The sequence below is a fragment of the Cyprinodon variegatus genome, unplaced genomic scaffold (genome assembly GCF_000732505.1).
Source record: "Cyprinodon variegatus isolate N-32 unplaced genomic scaffold, C_variegatus-1.0 Scaffold12, whole genome shotgun sequence".
NCBI classification, from domain to species: Eukaryota; Metazoa; Chordata; class Actinopteri; order Cyprinodontiformes; family Cyprinodontidae; genus Cyprinodon; species Cyprinodon variegatus.
The window spans coordinates 1,715,463-1,734,291 of record NW_015150465.1 but is presented as its reverse complement, the minus strand read 5'-3'; the positions used below and the strand labels follow the sequence as shown (position 1 = coordinate 1,734,291).

The 18,829-nt window shown below is 37.9% G+C and overlaps 2 protein-coding genes across 6 annotated transcripts in view; both read left to right on the top strand.

Moving 5' to 3' along the window:
- The window catches only part of vcl (vinculin), a 30,586-nt gene extending 17,559 nt beyond the window's left edge, over positions 1 to 13,027 (top strand). The window contains exons 7-21 of one of the 2 annotated variants that reach the window (XM_015382261.1): positions 2,959 to 3,052; positions 3,137 to 3,284; positions 3,824 to 3,977; positions 4,063 to 4,238; positions 5,090 to 5,280; positions 6,134 to 6,333; positions 6,804 to 6,932; positions 7,036 to 7,185; positions 7,537 to 7,645; positions 8,105 to 8,407; positions 8,495 to 8,619; positions 8,710 to 8,895; positions 10,298 to 10,501; positions 10,590 to 10,694; positions 10,824 to 13,027. In XM_015382261.1, coding sequence (XP_015237747.1) covers positions 2,959 to 3,052; positions 3,137 to 3,284; positions 3,824 to 3,977; positions 4,063 to 4,238; positions 5,090 to 5,280; positions 6,134 to 6,333; positions 6,804 to 6,932; positions 7,036 to 7,185; positions 7,537 to 7,645; positions 8,105 to 8,407; positions 8,495 to 8,619; positions 8,710 to 8,895; positions 10,298 to 10,501; positions 10,590 to 10,694; positions 10,824 to 10,970 — 2,421 coding nt within the window. In that variant the 3' untranslated portion in view covers positions 10,971 to 13,027. The remainder of the gene's footprint in view (positions 1 to 2,958; positions 3,053 to 3,136; positions 3,285 to 3,823; positions 3,978 to 4,062; positions 4,239 to 5,089; positions 5,281 to 6,133; positions 6,334 to 6,803; positions 6,933 to 7,035; positions 7,186 to 7,536; positions 7,646 to 8,104; positions 8,408 to 8,494; positions 8,620 to 8,709; positions 8,896 to 10,297; positions 10,502 to 10,589; positions 10,695 to 10,823) is intronic. The other variant, XM_015382269.1, reaches the window with a different exon arrangement.
- Positions 13,028 to 14,942: 1,915 nt separating this feature from the next.
- adk (adenosine kinase) overlaps positions 14,943 to 18,829 on the top strand; it is a 209,465-nt gene continuing 205,578 nt past the window's right edge. For 2 of the 4 annotated variants that reach the window (XM_015381250.1, XM_015381259.1), the window contains exons 1-3: positions 14,943 to 15,163; positions 17,482 to 17,556; positions 17,672 to 17,725. In XM_015381250.1, coding sequence (XP_015236736.1) covers positions 15,117 to 15,163; positions 17,482 to 17,556; positions 17,672 to 17,725 — 176 coding nt within the window. In that variant the 5' untranslated portion in view covers positions 14,943 to 15,116. Of the gene's footprint in view, positions 15,164 to 16,754; positions 16,974 to 17,481; positions 17,557 to 17,671; positions 17,726 to 18,829 lie in introns of those variants that run through there. The other 2 variants (XM_015381233.1, XM_015381242.1) reach the window with 2 other exon arrangements.

Sequence of the window (18,829 nt, the reverse complement as noted above, 5' to 3'; positions counted from 1 at the left end):
ATTGGCATGTGTTACGATACGATACATGCCATGATACTCGGGTCAAAATAGATATAATCACGATATTGTAACATCACTTTGTATTGCGTTACTTTACCCTGCTATCAAAATGAAATGTACTGTATAGATAAAAATGCAAGTGCTGTATATTTTCATCAGAATCCTTGTTGTTTCTGGGTTCAGTCAGTCCACGTCTTCTACTGTGACTGCCTCTACTACAGAAATGGCACTGCGCTGCACAGCACAGCAAAAAGGCTCCAGGGTACAGAGGTAGCCCCCCCCCCATTGTTTTAGGTAAAAAAAGTATATATGTTTTTTTATATATATATTAGGAACTGAAAGATCAATATCATATTTGATATATCACCAAATTGATTTTTTTTCCTCCCCCCTGACACCCCTAAATTAGAGTATCATAACGGTAATTTATCTCAGTAAATACATATAAATCTGTTACACTAAGAAATAGCCCTATTATTACTATAGCTTGTGTATTTTTTTCTTTCTTCGGACGACTTCCTATAAATATGCTTAGATAGAACACTGTTTTTAAGGCAAAACTTCTTTACAAAGATTCTGTGCAGTGTCATGTAGAGTTTAATTAATGTTTTTCGGGTTTGGGTAAGTTTTCAATTAATAGATTATTACAGAATTAACTAAAAAATTATTTAATTTTATCATTTTTTTCTTTCCAACTTCTTTTTTTCTATCATATTTCTTTTTGATCTTCCTCTTTTCCATTCTGCTGTCCTTCCTTCAGTCTTTCAATCCTTGTCGTTTCCTTCTTTCTTTCCTGTATCCTACTTCTCTTATTTCCTTGTATCCCCTTTCCTGCTCCTCTCCCTTCCTCTTTCTGTTTTTTTTTTTTTTCCTCATTCTGTTTTTTTAGAGCCTGTCCCCCGTTGAGACGTATGTCATAGATTCATGATAAATTTTAAACAAACCAAGAACTCCAAAAGGCTGAACGAAAAGTCTTTAATTTTCCCCATGAAATTTGTAGCCTGTTTTTCTTGTTGGGGGTGTTAGTGACTATCTACTGAAAAAAAAAAAAGTGGAGTCAGCAGCCTTTCCTGCAACATTTCCATGTTGAAATTAGTTTTTATTGGTTTTAAAATATTCAGTGAAGTGTGTTAGTTTTTTGTATTTACTTAGCTGTAAATCACAATCCTCAACATCAATGCCTAAAATATATGAATCTATGATGAAATGGATTTATGTATTAAATTACTATAAAAAATCAGTGACAGTCTTAATTACTGAGATTTAATTTAGTAGATAATTTAAGCAGAAAAGTCTGAGGTTTTATCTCAGGTGGTAATTCTGCATCCTTTTAAATATACTGTATGTATAATCTGCACTCTTCCTGCTTCTTTTCCCTCTTGAAGAACCACATCTTCCCACATCTTTGTTGACACCATTTTCTTTTTTTTTCTTGCTCCTTATTGGTATGTCTAAAGAAATCTTTGCATTTATGTTGTTCTTCCTGTCTTTTCACTGTTTGTTCTCACTTCAACCCCTGTAGAAGGTAAGCCCCTCCCCCACCCTGTCACACCCTGGTTGTGCAGCAGCATGTCTGACATGAGTGAGCTGCATTGTGCTCTGCGGTGCCTCTGTGCTTCAAAGTGGTTAGCTATGAGGTTGAATGAAGTTAATATAAATTTTCAGTTTTTAATAGTTTGAGTTTGGTTATATGTGAAGTTTATTTTTCTTTTGTTTACCATTTACCTTTAGTTTGTATCAACATGTATGACCCATAAATGCAGCCACTTCCTTGACCAGTTGGTTTAACTGAGTCATGCAGTTTGGATTTAGGTTTCATTAAGGATAATTTTCTCAGGGTTAACATCTACCTACCATGAAAAGCAGGTTTCTCCTGAAAGAAAAGAGATCACATAACTCTAATAAAAAAAGTCTTCTGTTTTAATCAGTGCTAGATTCCTTCTAAATCAACACTAAGCAAAAAGTGTGATCATCTTTGCTACTGAAAGGCATTCAACAGCATTGAAAAAAAAATCCTGACACCTTTTAAATTAAAATTAAGTCTTCTAAGGAGCTGCAGGACACAAAACCAATAAACCTACCCTACTGTCAGCGTTACTTCACACCTCCGTACTTCCTCTTTTTTTTTTTTTAACCTTGCTTTTACTTTGTCTTGTCTATCATAGCAGGATGTTGATACAAACCTGTCAGCCATATAAGGCTTTACTTTGTCTTATTTCAGTTTTTCAGGTTTTCTCACAGTTTGGAAAATGATCAATGTGGAAAATCACCTTTATCATTGCTTCATCCATCCATTTAACAAATGGCCTTGGGTGTGATTTCAAATATAAAAACCTTTATAAGCAAAACGCCATAGATCTTTACCTTGGTAATTTTATATATATATATATATATATATATATATATATATATATATATATATATATATATATATATACATATATATATCTCATAAATGTTTTTCCTTTTTTCTGATGTGCCTTTGGAGGAAAGAAGACACTCACTAAACCATTTACAGCCAGTGTGACTTTGCTTTGTTTAGACTTCGACAATGGGCTTAATGGAAGCATTGTTGAATCTGTGGCTGCTGGCAGACTATTTTCATCCACTTTGAATGAGATACCATGAAGCTACTTTTGTCTTTTTGAAAAACTCAGTCTGCTCAGATGGTTTCTATATAAAAGGAGAAGCTGCATGGTTTGAATTGTTTTGCCTGATGGATCATAATGACGCTTGTGTAATTGATTTGGACTAATGTTTCTTTGAATGAAAGGAACATTGCAGCTTCATCATGAGTGTGTCCAGAGCAAACATAGTTCAATTAACAGCCGTGGGAGTGAAAGTTTTCTTTACTATGCAATCAGCGTATTATTGAAGGGGAGAAAATTAGAAAGGAAAGTATTTTAAGGTTAAAAAGATGCATGTTTTTATGTTTTTTTGTTTGTTTTTTTTTAATTAAAGGACACAGAGGCCATGAAGAGGGCTCTAGGACTGATCGACTCCAAAATGGGTCAGGCTAAAAACTGGCTGAGGGATCCAAATGCTCCACCAGGTATACAGATTTAATGCATCCTTTTGATTCCAAGAGTCACTTTGGAAATCGATTGGTCTTACCTTTGAATTGTTTTGCCTGCAGGGGAGGCTGGCGAGCAGGCCGTCCGGCAGATCCTGGATGAAGCTGGTAAAGTTGGTGAGCTGTGTGCCGGGAAGGAGCGCAGAGACATCCTGGGCACGGCCAAGACTCTGGGCCAGATGACTGATCAGGTGTCTGAGATGAGGGCGAGGTATGTCGATCAATTTTTTTATATTCCCTACCATATAGTTCAACCATGTTTGTTCTCAATGAATAGTGTGTTCTCTGTCCCAGTGAAGTAAAAGCTTTGTTTTAATTAGATCATTGTTATAAGAGTGGAACTCTTGATCTCTTGAATATAAAATTATTGCTGCTAGATACCCTGAGGTAATTCTGATGAAACAAAGCTGTAGGGAATAATCTAGAATCTACTTATAGCAAACCTAAAGTGGTCCATAATTAATTGGAATAATGGGATCAAAACATAGATTGTCGATTTTGTTTGTGAAAAATAATCTAAACAAAATCTTTTGACTTTCATTTGAAAATTATTAGCTGCTTTGTGTTTTCTTTCACCTAAAATTATCATAAGATTGTTGGTATTAAGTAAAAATTTAGAGAAAAGTCAGCTATACTTAAGCAAGGAACTGTACTGCTAAAAGAAAAAAAGGCTTTTAATGTCCAGACCGGGGCTTATTAGAAACCACCTGGACCCACCTGATGACCTTCCTACAATTTTTGTCCATTCAGAGGTCAGGGAGCATCTCCGGCTGCCATGCAGAAAGCGCAGCAGGTTTCCCATGGCCTGGATGTGCTCACTGGCAAGGTTGAAAACGCCGCTCGCAAACTCGAGGCCATGACGAACTCCAAGCAGGCCATCGCCAAGAGGATCGATGCTGCACAGGTGAGCTAGCAGACTTTTTTTATGTTCACAAAGCAGAGATCTGAGCTATGTCTTTGAAGCACAATGTTGTGGTCTCTTTGCACAGAGCTGGCTCGCAGACCCCCACGGTGGCCCAGAGGGAGAGGAGAATATCAAGGCCCTCCTGGGTGAGGCCAAAAAGATTGCGGATATGTGCGAGGATCCCAAAGAGCGGGAAGAGATTTTGCGCTCTGCTGGAGAGCTGGCTGCCATGACGGCCAAACTGTCTGAGCTCAGAAGGCAGTGAGTTTCCGTCAGCTTATCTTTGTCTCAGTAAATCTACTAGATCTATTTCCATACATTGTTACAGCTGCTTGGGTGTTTTCTAACAGTGCAGGAATTAGTCCTGTAATAGCAGGCAGGGTTTCTACACAGACTGGAAAAGTTTGGAATTTGATTTCAGTATTTTCCAGGTCTGGACAATTATGAGAATTTGTGTTATTGATTATTACAGTTTATTCCTTATCTTGTTGTCTAAATATGACATTTCCTTCATGAATGTTTGTCCTCTTAAGCATGTTGGGTAAATTTCCTGTTATATCTAGTTGAGTGTTTTTCTTTTTTCATTCCTCCAACTCATCCATCCAACTCTCTGTTTCACTTTCTTTCTTATTTTTTACTTCCTTTCATTCCTTCCTTCCCTTGTGCTCTTCCTTATCACCTTTCTTATTGTGTCCAGCAGTTCTTTTATGTCTGTGTTTCCTTCCTTATGGATTCCCCATTTCCCTTTCATGTCATTCATTCCCTGATTCCCGCTGTCCGCCACCCGTCATGGTCCTTCCTTTTTCTTATTTGTTCATTCCTCATGTCTTTTCCTCCTTCATGCTGTCCTATGTTCTTTCCTTTCTTGATTCTCTTCCTTCCTCTTCCTTTTTTCTTCCCTTATCCTTAGTTCACTTTCTTTTTGTCCATTTTTCATATGTAATTGTCTTTCATTGTGTATTTTATACAGTTTTAATACAAGAAGCGTACTGTAACATGTCTGCCATAATTTGATAGGGAGTGTTTGTATTCCTATTTAAATCCTGCCTTGTTGCATAGCCTTTTGTTTCCATTGTTTTTATAATAAAATGAGCTGCTGTATCTGTTCATAGGGGTAAAGGTGACACTCCTGAGGCCCGAGCCTTAGCCAAGCAGATAGCAACAGCCCTGCAGAACCTGCAGTCCAAGACCAACAAGGCTGTAGCCAACAGCAGGCCTGCAAAGGCAGCCGTTCACTTGGAGGGGAAGACGGAGCAGGCGCAGCGCTGGATCGACAACCCTACTGTGGACGACAGTGGTGTAGGTAAGTCTGGCTTCCATCTTCCCTAAACTTGTTTCTGTTTCACACTCAACCACATTCCTTCCACTCCTCTGGTGACCTCATCCACTACACGCTTCCAAGTCCTGTTGTGTTGTCCTTTGGTTTTGGCATGACTTCAAAAAATCTGGACAACATATTTTTATGTTTGAAAAAGCAGCTGTAAGCTGTTTGCTGAAGCGGTATTGTGGTAGAAAGAAAAAAACATGATACAGTGGAAGTTACTTAAGCAATAGGCTCACCAAAATTAGAAAAGTAAACAAGATTTATTTATACTTAATTTACATAAACTTATTCTATTTGAATTCAGTTGTAATTTCCTCCGAAAATTTTCTTATCAGTCAAAAAGTAAAGTTACTGCTAAAAAAAACATTTGAGGAACTGAGTTTAAAAAAAAAAAAAAAATCTTATAAATCTTATAAAAGTAAATTGTCTGCACACAATTTCACACCAGGCTTTGCAGAGTTTTGTAAACAGAAAATCATGCATCCTTTTCTGTCCACTTCTAAAGATCTAATGTGAATTCTAAAGATAATGCAATAGTTTGTGCAAAGTGTGAAATGTTTCTGTTATATTTATGCAAGCACTGTGCATTGTATATTACTTGCAAAACATTTATTTAATTCCTCTAATTATGCAATAGCCGGCAGGAAGCAAACAGGTCCAGCTACAAAGGAAACAGGTGCTTTATGTTGCAGCATTGAACCAGAACAGAAACTTAACAGTTTTGGTGTTGCAGACAAAAATAAAACAAAATTCTTGACTTCTTATTAGTTGATTTCCATAGATAATTACCTGCATTTAGCCAGTAAAATGTTTGCTATAATTTTGTTTCCAGGCCAGGCAGCCATCCGTGGCCTGGTGGCAGAGGGCCGTCGGCTAGCCAATGCTCTACAGGGTCCGTACAGGCAGGAGCTGATGGGCAAGTGTGAGCAAGTGGAGCAGCTCATGGCCCAGCTGGCTGACCTGGCTGCCCGTGGCGAAGGGGACTCCCCGCAAGCACGTGCTGTAGCTCAACAGCTCCAAGAGACCTTGAAAGTAAGACTGGTGCTCACACCCCATCAATAGCTGCAATAAAAGCTCTAAACCTTACATGCTAGGGATTCATACATGGATAAAGGGCTCCCTCTAGTGGTGTATTGTAGTGGAGAACTTAAAGCTGTTTAATTTTTGTAGATCTTCATGAAATAACTTAGTGTTACGTAGTTAAGAAAAGTAATTTTTAAACTGATATTATTTTAGTGCATAGACTTTTTGAAATGATAGAGATGCTGTTAACACAGTGAAGTTTAAGTAAAAACTAGTTGTGCTTTCCTACAGCAACTCCAACTGTTTCCGGAATTAACACACATTTACACATTTACTTCTGTTGGTTGCTTCTTGGAAGAAAAATGTCTAAATGTTTTTATGAAATGCCCCTCTGTAGACCTGCATTGCTAACCAGAATACATTAAATCAAGGGTTATTGTGAGGGTGATAATTTTCTGCAATGTTTGTCCTCCTCTCAGGACCTGAAAGGAAAGATGCAGGAGGCCATGACTCAGGAGGTTTCTGACATCTTCAGTGACACCACCACCCCTATCAAGTTACTGGCAGTGGCTGCTACAGCCCCCCTTGATGCACCCAACAGAGATGAGGTCAGTGGTTCCATCTCTGAGTCAGTTTGCAAAGCAAACTATGCCTCTATCAATGACTCACTTTTTCAATAATTCATAAAAAAAAAATGTATTTACTGTGTAGGTCTTTGATGATAGAGCCAATAACTTCGAGAACCATGCCAACAGGCTTGGTGCTACGGCCGAGAAGGCAGCCGCAGTCGGCACAGCAAACAAGAACACGGTGGAGGGAATCCAGGCTGCCGTCAAGTCAACCAGAGACCTAACACCACAAGTATGTCATGGTTGAGAGGTTATCTGCTCCGGTTTGCTCCCCACTCTTAAAAACCACAGAGATTAAATTTGTATTTACAACTGCCACATTTGGTCCACTTTAAACGGACCAGAGGGCGTTTTTCTTTTGAGCAGCTGTGAATAAAGACCAGCGATCTCTGGTTTGGAATAAACATCCGGACTTAAGCAAATTTTTTCAGTTATTCAATATTATTTTACAAAAGTAATAAATCGGGTTTTGGTCTGGACCAAACAAGTAAACCAAAGGTAGACTTTTACAGCGAATCAAGTGTTTCTTACTTTGATGGCTATATGAGCAATTTGTTAACTTGTATCTGATTCAACTTTTTAGGTGGTCTCTGCTGCTCGTATTCTGCTGAGAAACCCTGGCAACCAAGCAGCGTATGAACATTTTGAGACCATGAAGAATCAGTGGATTGACAACGTGGAAAAAATGACCGGTAAGCCTGTTTAAAATATTGTGCAAAACTATGAAGGTGTGACGATAGTTCAAACGTGACTTTACGATGAAATGCCTGAATTACTGAATAGATACCTCAGAAACATCACAGTCAGAACAACAGAGATCAGCGGACAATAAGGTGGACAGAAAGTGATAAAAAATGTAATGTAGATATTTGTGTTATTGAAAAATTATATGAGAAAGACAAAATAGTGTTGGAAAAATAATTAATCTGTTTTCTTCTATTTTACAATTATTCAATATAGCTTTATTTATAAACTTTAAAAAACTGCTACATTTGCTGTACAGACTAAATGAAATATGATGTATAAACCATTTAAATCTTTTAAATAAAGTCCCAGAATAAGATAAAATAATTGTTGTTTTAAGACACTACGTAGTGATCACTGAAGTTTTCCAACTTGAAGTTCCTGACGGGCTTTCTTGTCCCCTTCAGGTTTGGTGGATGAGGCCATCGATACCAAATCTCTGCTGGACGCCTCTGAGGACGCCATAAAGAAGGACTTGGATAAATGCCGCGTGGCCATGACCAATCACCAGCCCCAGATGCTGGTGGCCGGTGCTACGAGCATTGCCCGAAGAGCCAACCGCATCCTTCTGGTGGCGAAACGAGAGGTGGAGAACTCTGAGGACCCAAAATTCAGGGAAATGGTTAAAGCTGCGTCGGATGAACTGAGCCAGACTATTTCTCCCATGGTGATGAATGCAAAAGCTGTGGCCGGAAACATCCAAGACCCCAGTGAGTTGGAGTTGGTAACCAGATTCGTTTTTAATTTTTTTTTTCATGCTCTGATGAATAGCAATGTGTTATTTGTTTTATTTCCAGACCTTCAGAAGAGCTTTTTGGACTCGGGTTTTAAGATTCTTGGAGCTGTGGCAAAGGTCAGGGAAGCCTTCCAGCCCCAAGAGCCAGACTTCCCACCACCTCCTCCTGAGTTGGATCAGCTCAATGCAAGTCAAGGACCACTGAAGCTTTGAAACCAAACAAACATACTTAAAAGACGTGTGTAATTTACCTGTCAAACTGTTTGATCTTTACAGCTCAATGATGAAGCGGCACCTCCAAAGCCTCCTCTTCCAGAGGGAGAGGTTCCTCCACCCAGGCCTCCTCCTCCTGAGGAGAAAGACGAGGAGTTCCCAGAGCACAAAGCTGGAGAAAAAGTCAATGAGCCCATAATGGTGGCTGCCAGGCAGCTTCACGACGAAGCCCGCAAATGGTCTAGCAAAGTGAGTCATCACTAAACGTAGATTCCAGTTGGCCGCTCACAATGAGCCTGGTTCTGCTGGAGGTTTCTTCCTGTTTAAATGGAGTTTTCCTCTCCACTTTTGCTACTAGCATGCTTAGCGTAAGAGATTGCCTTCAAGCCAATGAGTCGCTGCAATCAACTGTAAAGTGAATTGGCGCTATATAAATAAACTGAACTGAATTGCAGCGCAGGCTAATATGTATATACAAAAAAAAAAAAAAAACTATTATCAGCAGACTCTTAACCTGTATGGTTATTGTTACTGATACTGTACTGTATCAGCAATGTAAAAGCTCTTCCTCATATTCAAGCTCAGAAGCAAAGACACTCTGCAGAATTGATTTCTTAACTTTAACTTTATAACATTTGTTTTTGTTTGAAATGAAACCTTTTAGTCGTTTCATAACTGCAGCACATAAAGTTTGATTCCCTGAAACCTTTTTCTTTTTTAAAAACCAAACAAACACGAACCTTGAGATAGCTATGAATGGTACAAAACTATATGTTGATGTAAATTATCCCTGCTGATGCTTAGGGGTTAAAGGGAAACGGCGTTTTTTTTTTTTACACGCCCTTTATTTATGAAGAGCCAGGGCCACAGGCGGCTACACTCTACCCCTTCTATTCATTCGGCTAGCTAATCTGAATCGTTCAATTCCATTTCGAGAGAGAGATCATTTGTGGTAGTAGCACTAGACATTTTCCTGGCATGTGTGTAAAACTAGCAGCAGTTGAGCGAACAGGAAGAATGATTGATAGCTGGCACACGCGGATGACGTCGCTTCGTTTTTAAAAGATATAAATATAAAAAATATAACCATGGATGTCTGGGGGACAGTTATTCGCCTACATGTTATGAATGCTGGCGTACCATAAAGAATACATTATGAACAGTTTAGTTTGTGCCTATAAGTCGTTGCCCATAGGTAGACGTTAGTTGGATATAACCTAACGGAATATCTTCAGAACAGCTCCAAATGACACACAACTCAAATGGGTGAGTAGAACATGATGTAATAACGTAACATCAAGGGCCCAATGTAAAAAAAAAAAAAAAACGGCGTTGCCCTTTAATGAGTTTTACTGAAGCAGGTGTACCCTGTAGCCTGTTAATTTGTCATCTATTAACTGACCTCTTGTTCTTCTACAGATAGACTGGAAAAAAAAGAACAAAAACACAGAGAAGTTTTCTAACCTTATAGATTTTAGACAAGGAGTGGTCGAAAGTATGCCTCTGAATATTAAGCTGATAGGAATTGTTCATCCTGCATCAAAAGTTTCTCTTATAGCTTAAAGTGAATCCAAAATTTCCTCCTTAGTCTAGATTGAATTTCTCTCAGATAGAAAAACATAAACTAGACATTTTCTGTTGGTCTTTGCAGGGAAACGACATAATTGGTGCTGCCAAACGAATGGCCCTGCTCATGGCAGAAATGTCTCGTTTGGTGCGTGGAGGCAGCGGAAACAAGCGTGCTCTGATCCAGTGCGCCAAGGACATCGCCAAAGCCTCCGACGAAGTCACACGACTAGCTAAGGAAGTGGCCAAGCAGTGTACCGACAAACGGATCCGGACCAACCTCCTCCAAGTCAGTGTAGAAGGAACTAATTGGTTATAAAGTGCTAACACGGTGGCTGTCTTGAAATGTTTTGACACTTAAAATAACCTTGTTTCAGGTGTGTGAGCGCATTCCCACCATCAGCACTCAGCTCAAAATCCTTTCCACTGTCAAGGCCACCATGTTGGGCCGCACCAACATCAGTGAAGAAGAGTCGGAGCAGGTGAGCACAATTACTGATTCCATCTTATCTGATTGTAGCCAGGGCTCACAGTCTTTACACGTATAGAGTTTGTTTTCCTGTGCTGCTTTTGATTGAATATTATCTCATTAAATCCATTTTTTACTTTAGGCGACTGAAATGTTGGTTCACAACGCCCAGAACCTGATGCAATCAGTAAAGGAGACCGTCAGAGAGGCAGAGGCAGCTTCCATTAAGATCCGGACAGATGCAGGTTGCACCCTCCACTGGGTCAGAAAGACCCCCTGGTACCAGTAAGAGACCAGCATCCGTCCTCTGCTTGGTGCTGGGACTTTAATGGACAGACATACGCTTTATCAAAGCAACGATGGCCTTGCCCAACATCCATATATGGGCAACGTTTCTTCCTCCTATGTCCTGTCTATACTAGTTGCTGTTTTGATATTCTATAAATGGTGGGGTTTTAAAGTTATAATTAATAGGATTCCTTGGAAAATAGATATTTATATATTGATCACAGGTTAGATTTCATTAAAAGTGAGGGTGATTATTTGTGGACTCTAAATCTGTACCACTTTAAATTAAATTGAATTAAGGATTTCTAAGGACATTTTTGTAGTAAATATTTCATTATCACTCTTCTGCTTTGCTTTGATAAGCACATAAACTTTATAATAACAACAGCAAAGGTTTTTTTATCAGCACAGATGTAATATATTTAGTTGTTACTTCTGCTAAAAGAAGTGAAAGAGAAATGGTGATCAATGTGATACACGGTTTTGGTCCCTGGGGCCTAATTCACAAAAGATGAAGTTCGAGGATAAGAGTTAAAGCTACTGTAGACTCCATCTAGCCTGAGGAGTGCATCCTGGCTTTATCCGCTCCACACACCTCTAGCCAGGCTCCACAGGTGTGGCTGCATCAAGCCAGGTCTAAGTAATCAAGCTAAATGCAGGTCTGTAGTTTTCATCAAGTGACCATGAGCTCAATGACAGCTTAATTGATTCAGTAAAAAAGCAGAACGACAAAATGCCTAAATAGTCTAAAATGCTCAATTTCTAACCACTTCTCAGAACTGAAAGTTTATAATTTAAAGAGATACCATTTTTGTTAAATAAATGACTATTAATCTGAAAATGAACAGAGTTTAAGGTTCATAGATTTATATTACTTTGTCTTAACATTCAGCCTCTGTGGTTTACCCTCTGTCATCAATGAGGGACTCTGTTATGAATCCTGAATACTTCCTGAAAATGATCTACCGGTAGTATAAAAGAACTTTATTAAACAGCGGATATGATTTTTTATTTTTTTAGTTTTTCCATAATTTAAACTAGCAGAAAATCTGTTCCTTAACTTTTTACAAAGAGAATTATTACATGTTTGGAAGCAATAATGTGTTCAAATAATGCATTAATAATAACACACATCTCACTCTTACCTATCAACATAACACCCTTCATGTGCACCAGTGGGGTGTTATATCTTAAAGCGTGCAGGGCAATGCACCAATAGTATTAAGGAATCTTCTGTCATCAATAAATGATCAAAAGTCGTCCACCTGTCTATTGCATGCAGGAAAATACTACTAGAAGAAAATCTGAACCGAACAGATCAGTTGTGTAACAGTAAAGGCGTTGCTCTGTTTAGTGTGGTGCTGAATTTTGGGACCCCGCAGTCTGCAGAGGTAGGGGATGTCATCCCCACAATGGTGGTAATGCTCATGCAGGTGACTATTGGAAAAAGATCAAATATGTGCATTTCTTTAATCCCTTTACACAGAGACGATCTTTGTTACCCATCTGTCTTTAAAAATCGGTCATGTGGACAGTTACAATGTAAACATGCAAAATGATAAAGGCTATATTGGTATATGTTATTATAGCAACGTTAAAATAAATTACTGGGCTATGTAACGTTATATTAGTGGTTTTTATTGTAGGCTAATTAAAAAATACGGTAACATGCATATGGGGTAAAAACTTCACTAACAAACTCCTTGCTTTGATACATGTAGCTGTGGTGAAAAGTGGTGTTAGGGCACCAACAGAGTTCTATAGTGATTGGCCTGCCAAATATAAAAACTGATCAAGGAAAAAACTTTAGTCTAAGTTGTTCACACAGGTATCACAAACCCTAAACATTAGGCATGTTTTTTCCCCCTCTGCATACAAGAAATCCTGCTTAGACACTGAAAAAACTCAGGATGAAGGGGTCCCATTTGTGTTTGCTGCTATAGCAGCTGTTCAGGAATCCCTTGGTTGCAGTCCTGCTGAGCTGTTTTTTGGTCACACCTTAGAGACCACAGAACGGAAGAAACATCTGCACTTCCTGTAGGAAGTTCTAAAAAAAAAGTGTGAAAAACTATGTGCAAACATTTTGTAAGGCACATGTCTGAATCTTGCATGAAAATGGAACGAAACTATGATAAAATGTCTGTCAAAAGGGATTTCCAAGTGGAAGGTCAGGTTGGTGCTGTGCAGCCTCCAGGCAGCCAGTCAGCTGTGTGCGCTCAGACACCTTAAAGAGACGAACAGCTCAGCCTCTAGGGTCCATGGACCGTAACGTGCTGCAGCTGTATCAGTCCGGAATCCTGCCAAAGATGCATCTACTGCAGTCTGTTTAATCCCGAATGAATATTTGAATTATATTTTAGGGAACAACTCTTTTCATTGGACTTGTCAATCAAACAATGTCACCCGTACCCCTATCCTATGTCCTAAAAGCTATTTTTGCTATTCCTTGCATGTTTGAATAACACTTTTTGCTCTTATTTTGCTTTTTTTTGTGCACAATTCGTGTACAATTTCACACAGAGAGAAATGAGCGACACTTCATTATAAAGCACAACTTGTAACCTTTAATCTAAATTCTCCTGATACACTAAACAGAAATGCTCACCTTTTGTGGCAATTCTTATTTTAGATACTCAAATGTATCAAGATTTTTTTTTTCTTTTGTGATGTACTCTAAACATCTGAAATAAATTAATGTGCCTTGTTTTGCTATTAATGGTTTAATTTTCATACGTTTTGTGGTATTTTATGCAAACTGTCAATGTTAACTTCAAAACACTTACTGTACAGGATTCTCCTTTAAAGCCTATGCAACCCCCTCCCCCTTTAAGATTATGCAACTCGGTTGGGTTTCAATGGGTCTAAAGTGTGACTTTGCTTCAGCCTTGTTCACAATTTTGTAATAAAGCATTTTATAACACTTGGATTTCTCTTTGTTGTGTTTTTTTGCTAACTCAAACAGTACTCTAATTACATTGAAAGTTTTAAATAAGGACCAGTTTGTACCACATAAAACTTTTACATTTTCTTTTCAGGTTCTTTTCAATAGAGTAAAACAGAGTTCTGTGTTTAGTATGGTTGTAGGGAAGGCTACTTAAATTGCAAATTGAACCTTTTATAGAATGTAAAGCTTAACAAAGTTTCTCAAAGGTAGTGATCTCTAATCTTTATGGAAGGCTTCTTAAAAGTCCTAATATTTACTGTACGATTTGCTGGGGACGTTCTCTAAATGTTCCCCTTAGGTTAACCCTAACTTTTTAAAAGTGTAACCTTCAAATGTTTCCTTAAGGGAATGTGTTGGCTGGTTTCAATGTTGAAAACTAAACCTTAAGCAAGTAATCCTAAAACATGTGGGAGTCATCAAGGGATGTTATCCTTAGCTCTCTAAAGGTTAACTACCACTTTCATAGTGTAACTTAATAAGTCTGCCATATTCTATAAAAGCTCCTGAAGGCCAGCTAAAAAAAATGGACTATACCACCTACTCTCTAAAAGGGATTATTCACAGATTATTTCCAATACTCCCTGTTTAATCTAAAGGTTAACTACCACTTCCATGATGTAATTTAATAGGTCTGCCATATTCTATAAAAGCCCCTGAAGGCCAGCTAAAAAATGGACTATATTACCTACTATCTAAAAGGGATTATTCACAGATTATTTTCCCTACTCTGTCTAATCTTTAGGAATTATTCCCTGATGAGGATTAAGGAAACTACAGTTTTAACAATTTCAGGGATCATTTAATAAAGTTTAGTTTCAACACAGGCTAAATTCCACATAGTAGTTTGAAAAACATTCTCTTAAGGTTCTTTTTTTCCTTATCAAACGTTGCATTTTGAAGATCTGATTGCAAATTTCTAGCATTAGTATTAAATATTAAAGCGTTTAATCCAGGTTGAAGATGGCAACCTTTGGGAGAGAAACATAACTAATCCGATCTAAGAAAGCCGATAGGATGCCTATCTTAAAGTTGGTCAAAATAAATGATCCGTTTCAACAAATAAAATCATTTTTTAAATATTTTTTACGCTTTAATGAGGTTGATGGGGAGTAGCTTCCTACTACTGTTCCCTGCCAGAGGAAAGAGAGGCTGTAGGATCAATCCTCAGCAGCAGACCCGCTGAAAACGCTGAGGGGAGAAAAAATGTCGAACGAAGAATCAATTCCGTCGAATTGGAGAAAGACTATAAGGTAAAAATATATATTTATATGTAAAAAAAAAAAAAACAGATTTATGTCTCGTGAAGCTAAGACGCGCGCGGCGCGGCTAGCTGCAGCAGCTAGCCGTTAATTGCGGTGATGTGTTAACTGACAGCTGGAACTGCGGGGAGAAGGCACTTCAACCTTATTCTCCTCTCCTCTAATCAGCTTTTATTTGATAAAAGCAGACAGTTTGGTCATTAGTTAACAATTGACATTTAACGGACTGAGAGTTTTATCCCCGTTTCATCGCATGACAGGGATACGAAAAACTGTTACATACACCCAACCTCTAATTGTCCTTAAAAGATGTTTGGTATGGAGATCGAATCAGGAAGGGATGGCGTTATTTTAATAAAGACAGGTTTACAGCGTTAGATGAGCCCAAAATAAAAATAATGGTTTAATTAGAAGTAAAACAGTGCGTCATGTTAATTCCAATTTGTCTTTTATATTTTGTTTAAGAATTTTAATGTAAGGATATTTGACAACCTGAAAGTATACCTTTGTTTTTTTTCACCTTCTATTTTATTATTCTAAATTCTTATAATTTATATAAAAAAATATCTAAGCGAATGTGAAAAATGACTAGTTTGCTGGTTTGTTTACAAATGTAACACCTCTATGAAGTGACTCATGTGGCGTTCAATTGACCTGGGAAAAAACACTTCCTATCTGATCCTATCTGAACACTGCTGACTGTAAACCATGTAGTATTACAAAACTGACGTTGTGTTAGAAAATATGATCTTTGCTATCAATAGGTGTTGTGTTTTATAATGTTGGAGGATTGATCTTTACCATTTAATGGTAGCAATGAATACATAAAAACTAGAGCTACAAAGATCAGATATTTAATGGCCTGTGCTATACATTTTGCCCATTTATTCATTAGAAAAAAACACATTATATGCATTTTTTCTGACAGAGATACAAGTTTTAAATAATAAAACAGAGAAGCTGAGATTATCCCCTTTTATGCTGTTAAACTTCTGATTTTCATCAAATGCTGGTGAAGATTCCCTGTCATCCAGGTCATAGTCATTCCAAAAAAGTAAAAATCCACTGGACTTTTTTTTCTTCCAAAGTTTGAAGACGTTTCGCTTCCCATCCTGAAAGCTTCCTCAATTCAAAACGTCTGGATTAGCTTTGAGATCCAAGGTTTAAAGTCTTTTTGTGGCTTAGAAAACATGCAAATTGACCCGGAAAAACAGCTCCACTCCTCAGTAATGTGGAGCAGTTGAGGTCGTTGTTGGCCTGCAATACCCGATTCTGGCCCAAACGGTGTGTTTAGAAACTGTATACTCCAGTTAACAGGTATTCATTTCTTAATTAAGTTTACTTAATTTCAATAATCAATGAATCCTGCTAAACCAAATTAATTGTAAAGCCCAGTGGGTAATGACTGATTAATCTACAGTTTTATAGCCACTAATGGGATATCTTTTGACATGTGAAGCTTTGATAACTTTATATACATGCGTGCATGTATATTTTCTCGTGTTGTTGGATGACGTAACAGGGTTGACCCTGGTCTTCCTGTGTTCCTGTTTTTTTTTTCCCCCTTTGGCCTTAAATGCAGCACAGAAAGCCCTTTCAACAGTTGCACTCTGTGCAGCCAATCACATGCCTAGAAGGAAACCAAAGCCCCATCCCACTCTGCCCACCAGCTGTTAGGGTTGGCCAAACTGGAACTCCAGTTCCTGGAGTCAGAAAACACGTTGCTTTTCACTGAGAGGAGGAGAAAGCTGTTTATCCTTTGATATTCTGGACAATTTTCTGACACCATGCCAACACCGAGGTGAGATCTAAAGTATATACTTTACAGATGCCACTGGAGCTGTTAAAACTGATGTTTTATGAGGGAATCCTCTCACTATGTCAGTGTTTGGCTTAGATTGGTTGGATAACAGTTTGATTTTACACATGTCCACCTAAACCTCTTCAGAAAGAATAAATATCCCTGTTTGTGTTTCTGTCAGATTGTTTTTTATCTGTTGTGAAGAAGAGACTTTGCCCATTGTATCTTATTGCTGTCAATGTATAGATAAAATAGCTGTACAGACAACGGTTAATCTACACATCTATGAATAAATATGCGTGTTTCTATTCTGAAAAGTTCTCACATGTGACACAATCTCTACAGGGGTGTGTCCCAAACTGAAATGTCTGTTATTTAAGACAACAAATCCCTACCAGATGATTTCCTGTTTCACAGCAAAGCACAGATTGCTTGTTTCCTCCTCTCTGGCTAAAGCCGCTATGTGGGAGATTTCAGAAGACAATATGTTTTTGTTCCCACTTCACAGTGAAAACATGCTTTTTGGAATGGGGAATCCCTTGTTGGACATCTCAGCTGTCGTAGACAAAGATTTCCTCGACAAGTAAGTGTCAATAGCTTATTGTTTAGTTTTTTTTCTTGTGTTATTATTTTAAATCAGTGAAACACAATATGTTTATGACCATCACTGTTTTTGTTTTTTGTTTTTTCCCTGAAAGGTTTGGGCTGAAGCCAAACGACCAGATCCTTGCTGAAGACAAACACAAAGCCTTGTAAGTCATACACACTCCGGGAACCACATGTTCATCAGTAGCGGAAGGCATTGTGCTAAAATGATGGGAAACCAAATAGGGATTAAGCTCGTCATTCATACCTAACTAACATCATCTCACTCTAAATAGTCAAGGCATAAATTCAGCAGGGGTGCAGCTTAGCTTTAAAACCCCACACCCTAAGTTGGTGAAGATTCTCACTCATCCAGGTCATAGTCATTCCAAAAAAAAGTTAAAACAAACCACTGGACTTTGTTTCAAAGTTTGAAGACATTTAGCTTCCAATAAGCTTCCTATTCCTGACATTTTGAATTGAAAAAGCTTCCTGGATGGTTTGCAAAACGTCTTTAAAATTGGAAACAAGTCCAGTGGTTTATTTTAACCCAAAAGCCAAATTTTTCTAGGACTGACACTTTAAAATAAATTGTAGATATAAAGAATGTAGTTTATATGAATGTTTTGTTTCATGCTTCACTTGTGGAAAAGTCTACCCGTATTTCCTTAAGTGCAGATTGCCACACCTTTTTTAAAACGAAAGCTAAACAAAAGCTGCATGAACAAACTCAGTGCTTTAAATGTTTTTTTTTGTTTGTTTTTTTTTTGGCTGACCTTACACCAACCTTGTTCTGCTATTTGATTAGGTACACATGGTGTGTTCATTTGCAAAGCAAAGTATCCCATCTGCTGGTGTTTTAGTTTATTCCTCATTGTAGGGGAATTCAGATGATTTTGAGCTTATTCCATACCAAACAGGCTTGTTTATGCTTAAGCAAACAGAATTATAAAGTTTCCATGGAGGAATGTTCAGTACTGTGTATTGTTAGAATGCTCTAAAACTAGAGAACTTTGAAGTCACAGGCCAGAGCAAAAAACAACTTTAACTTGACAAAGTTATGTTTAACTTGCTAAAGTTGGATCGTAATATCAATATATTCTTTAAAGTTATCTTTAAGAAGATGAGTAAAACTCTCCAAATGGATTTTGAGTACTAAAAATGTAGACATTTGTCTCCTTAATTGTGTCCATAATGAGTGATATAAGACTCATACTGTATGTGTGGGACTATTTGAGTCTGTGGCAATAATTTATATATATATATATATA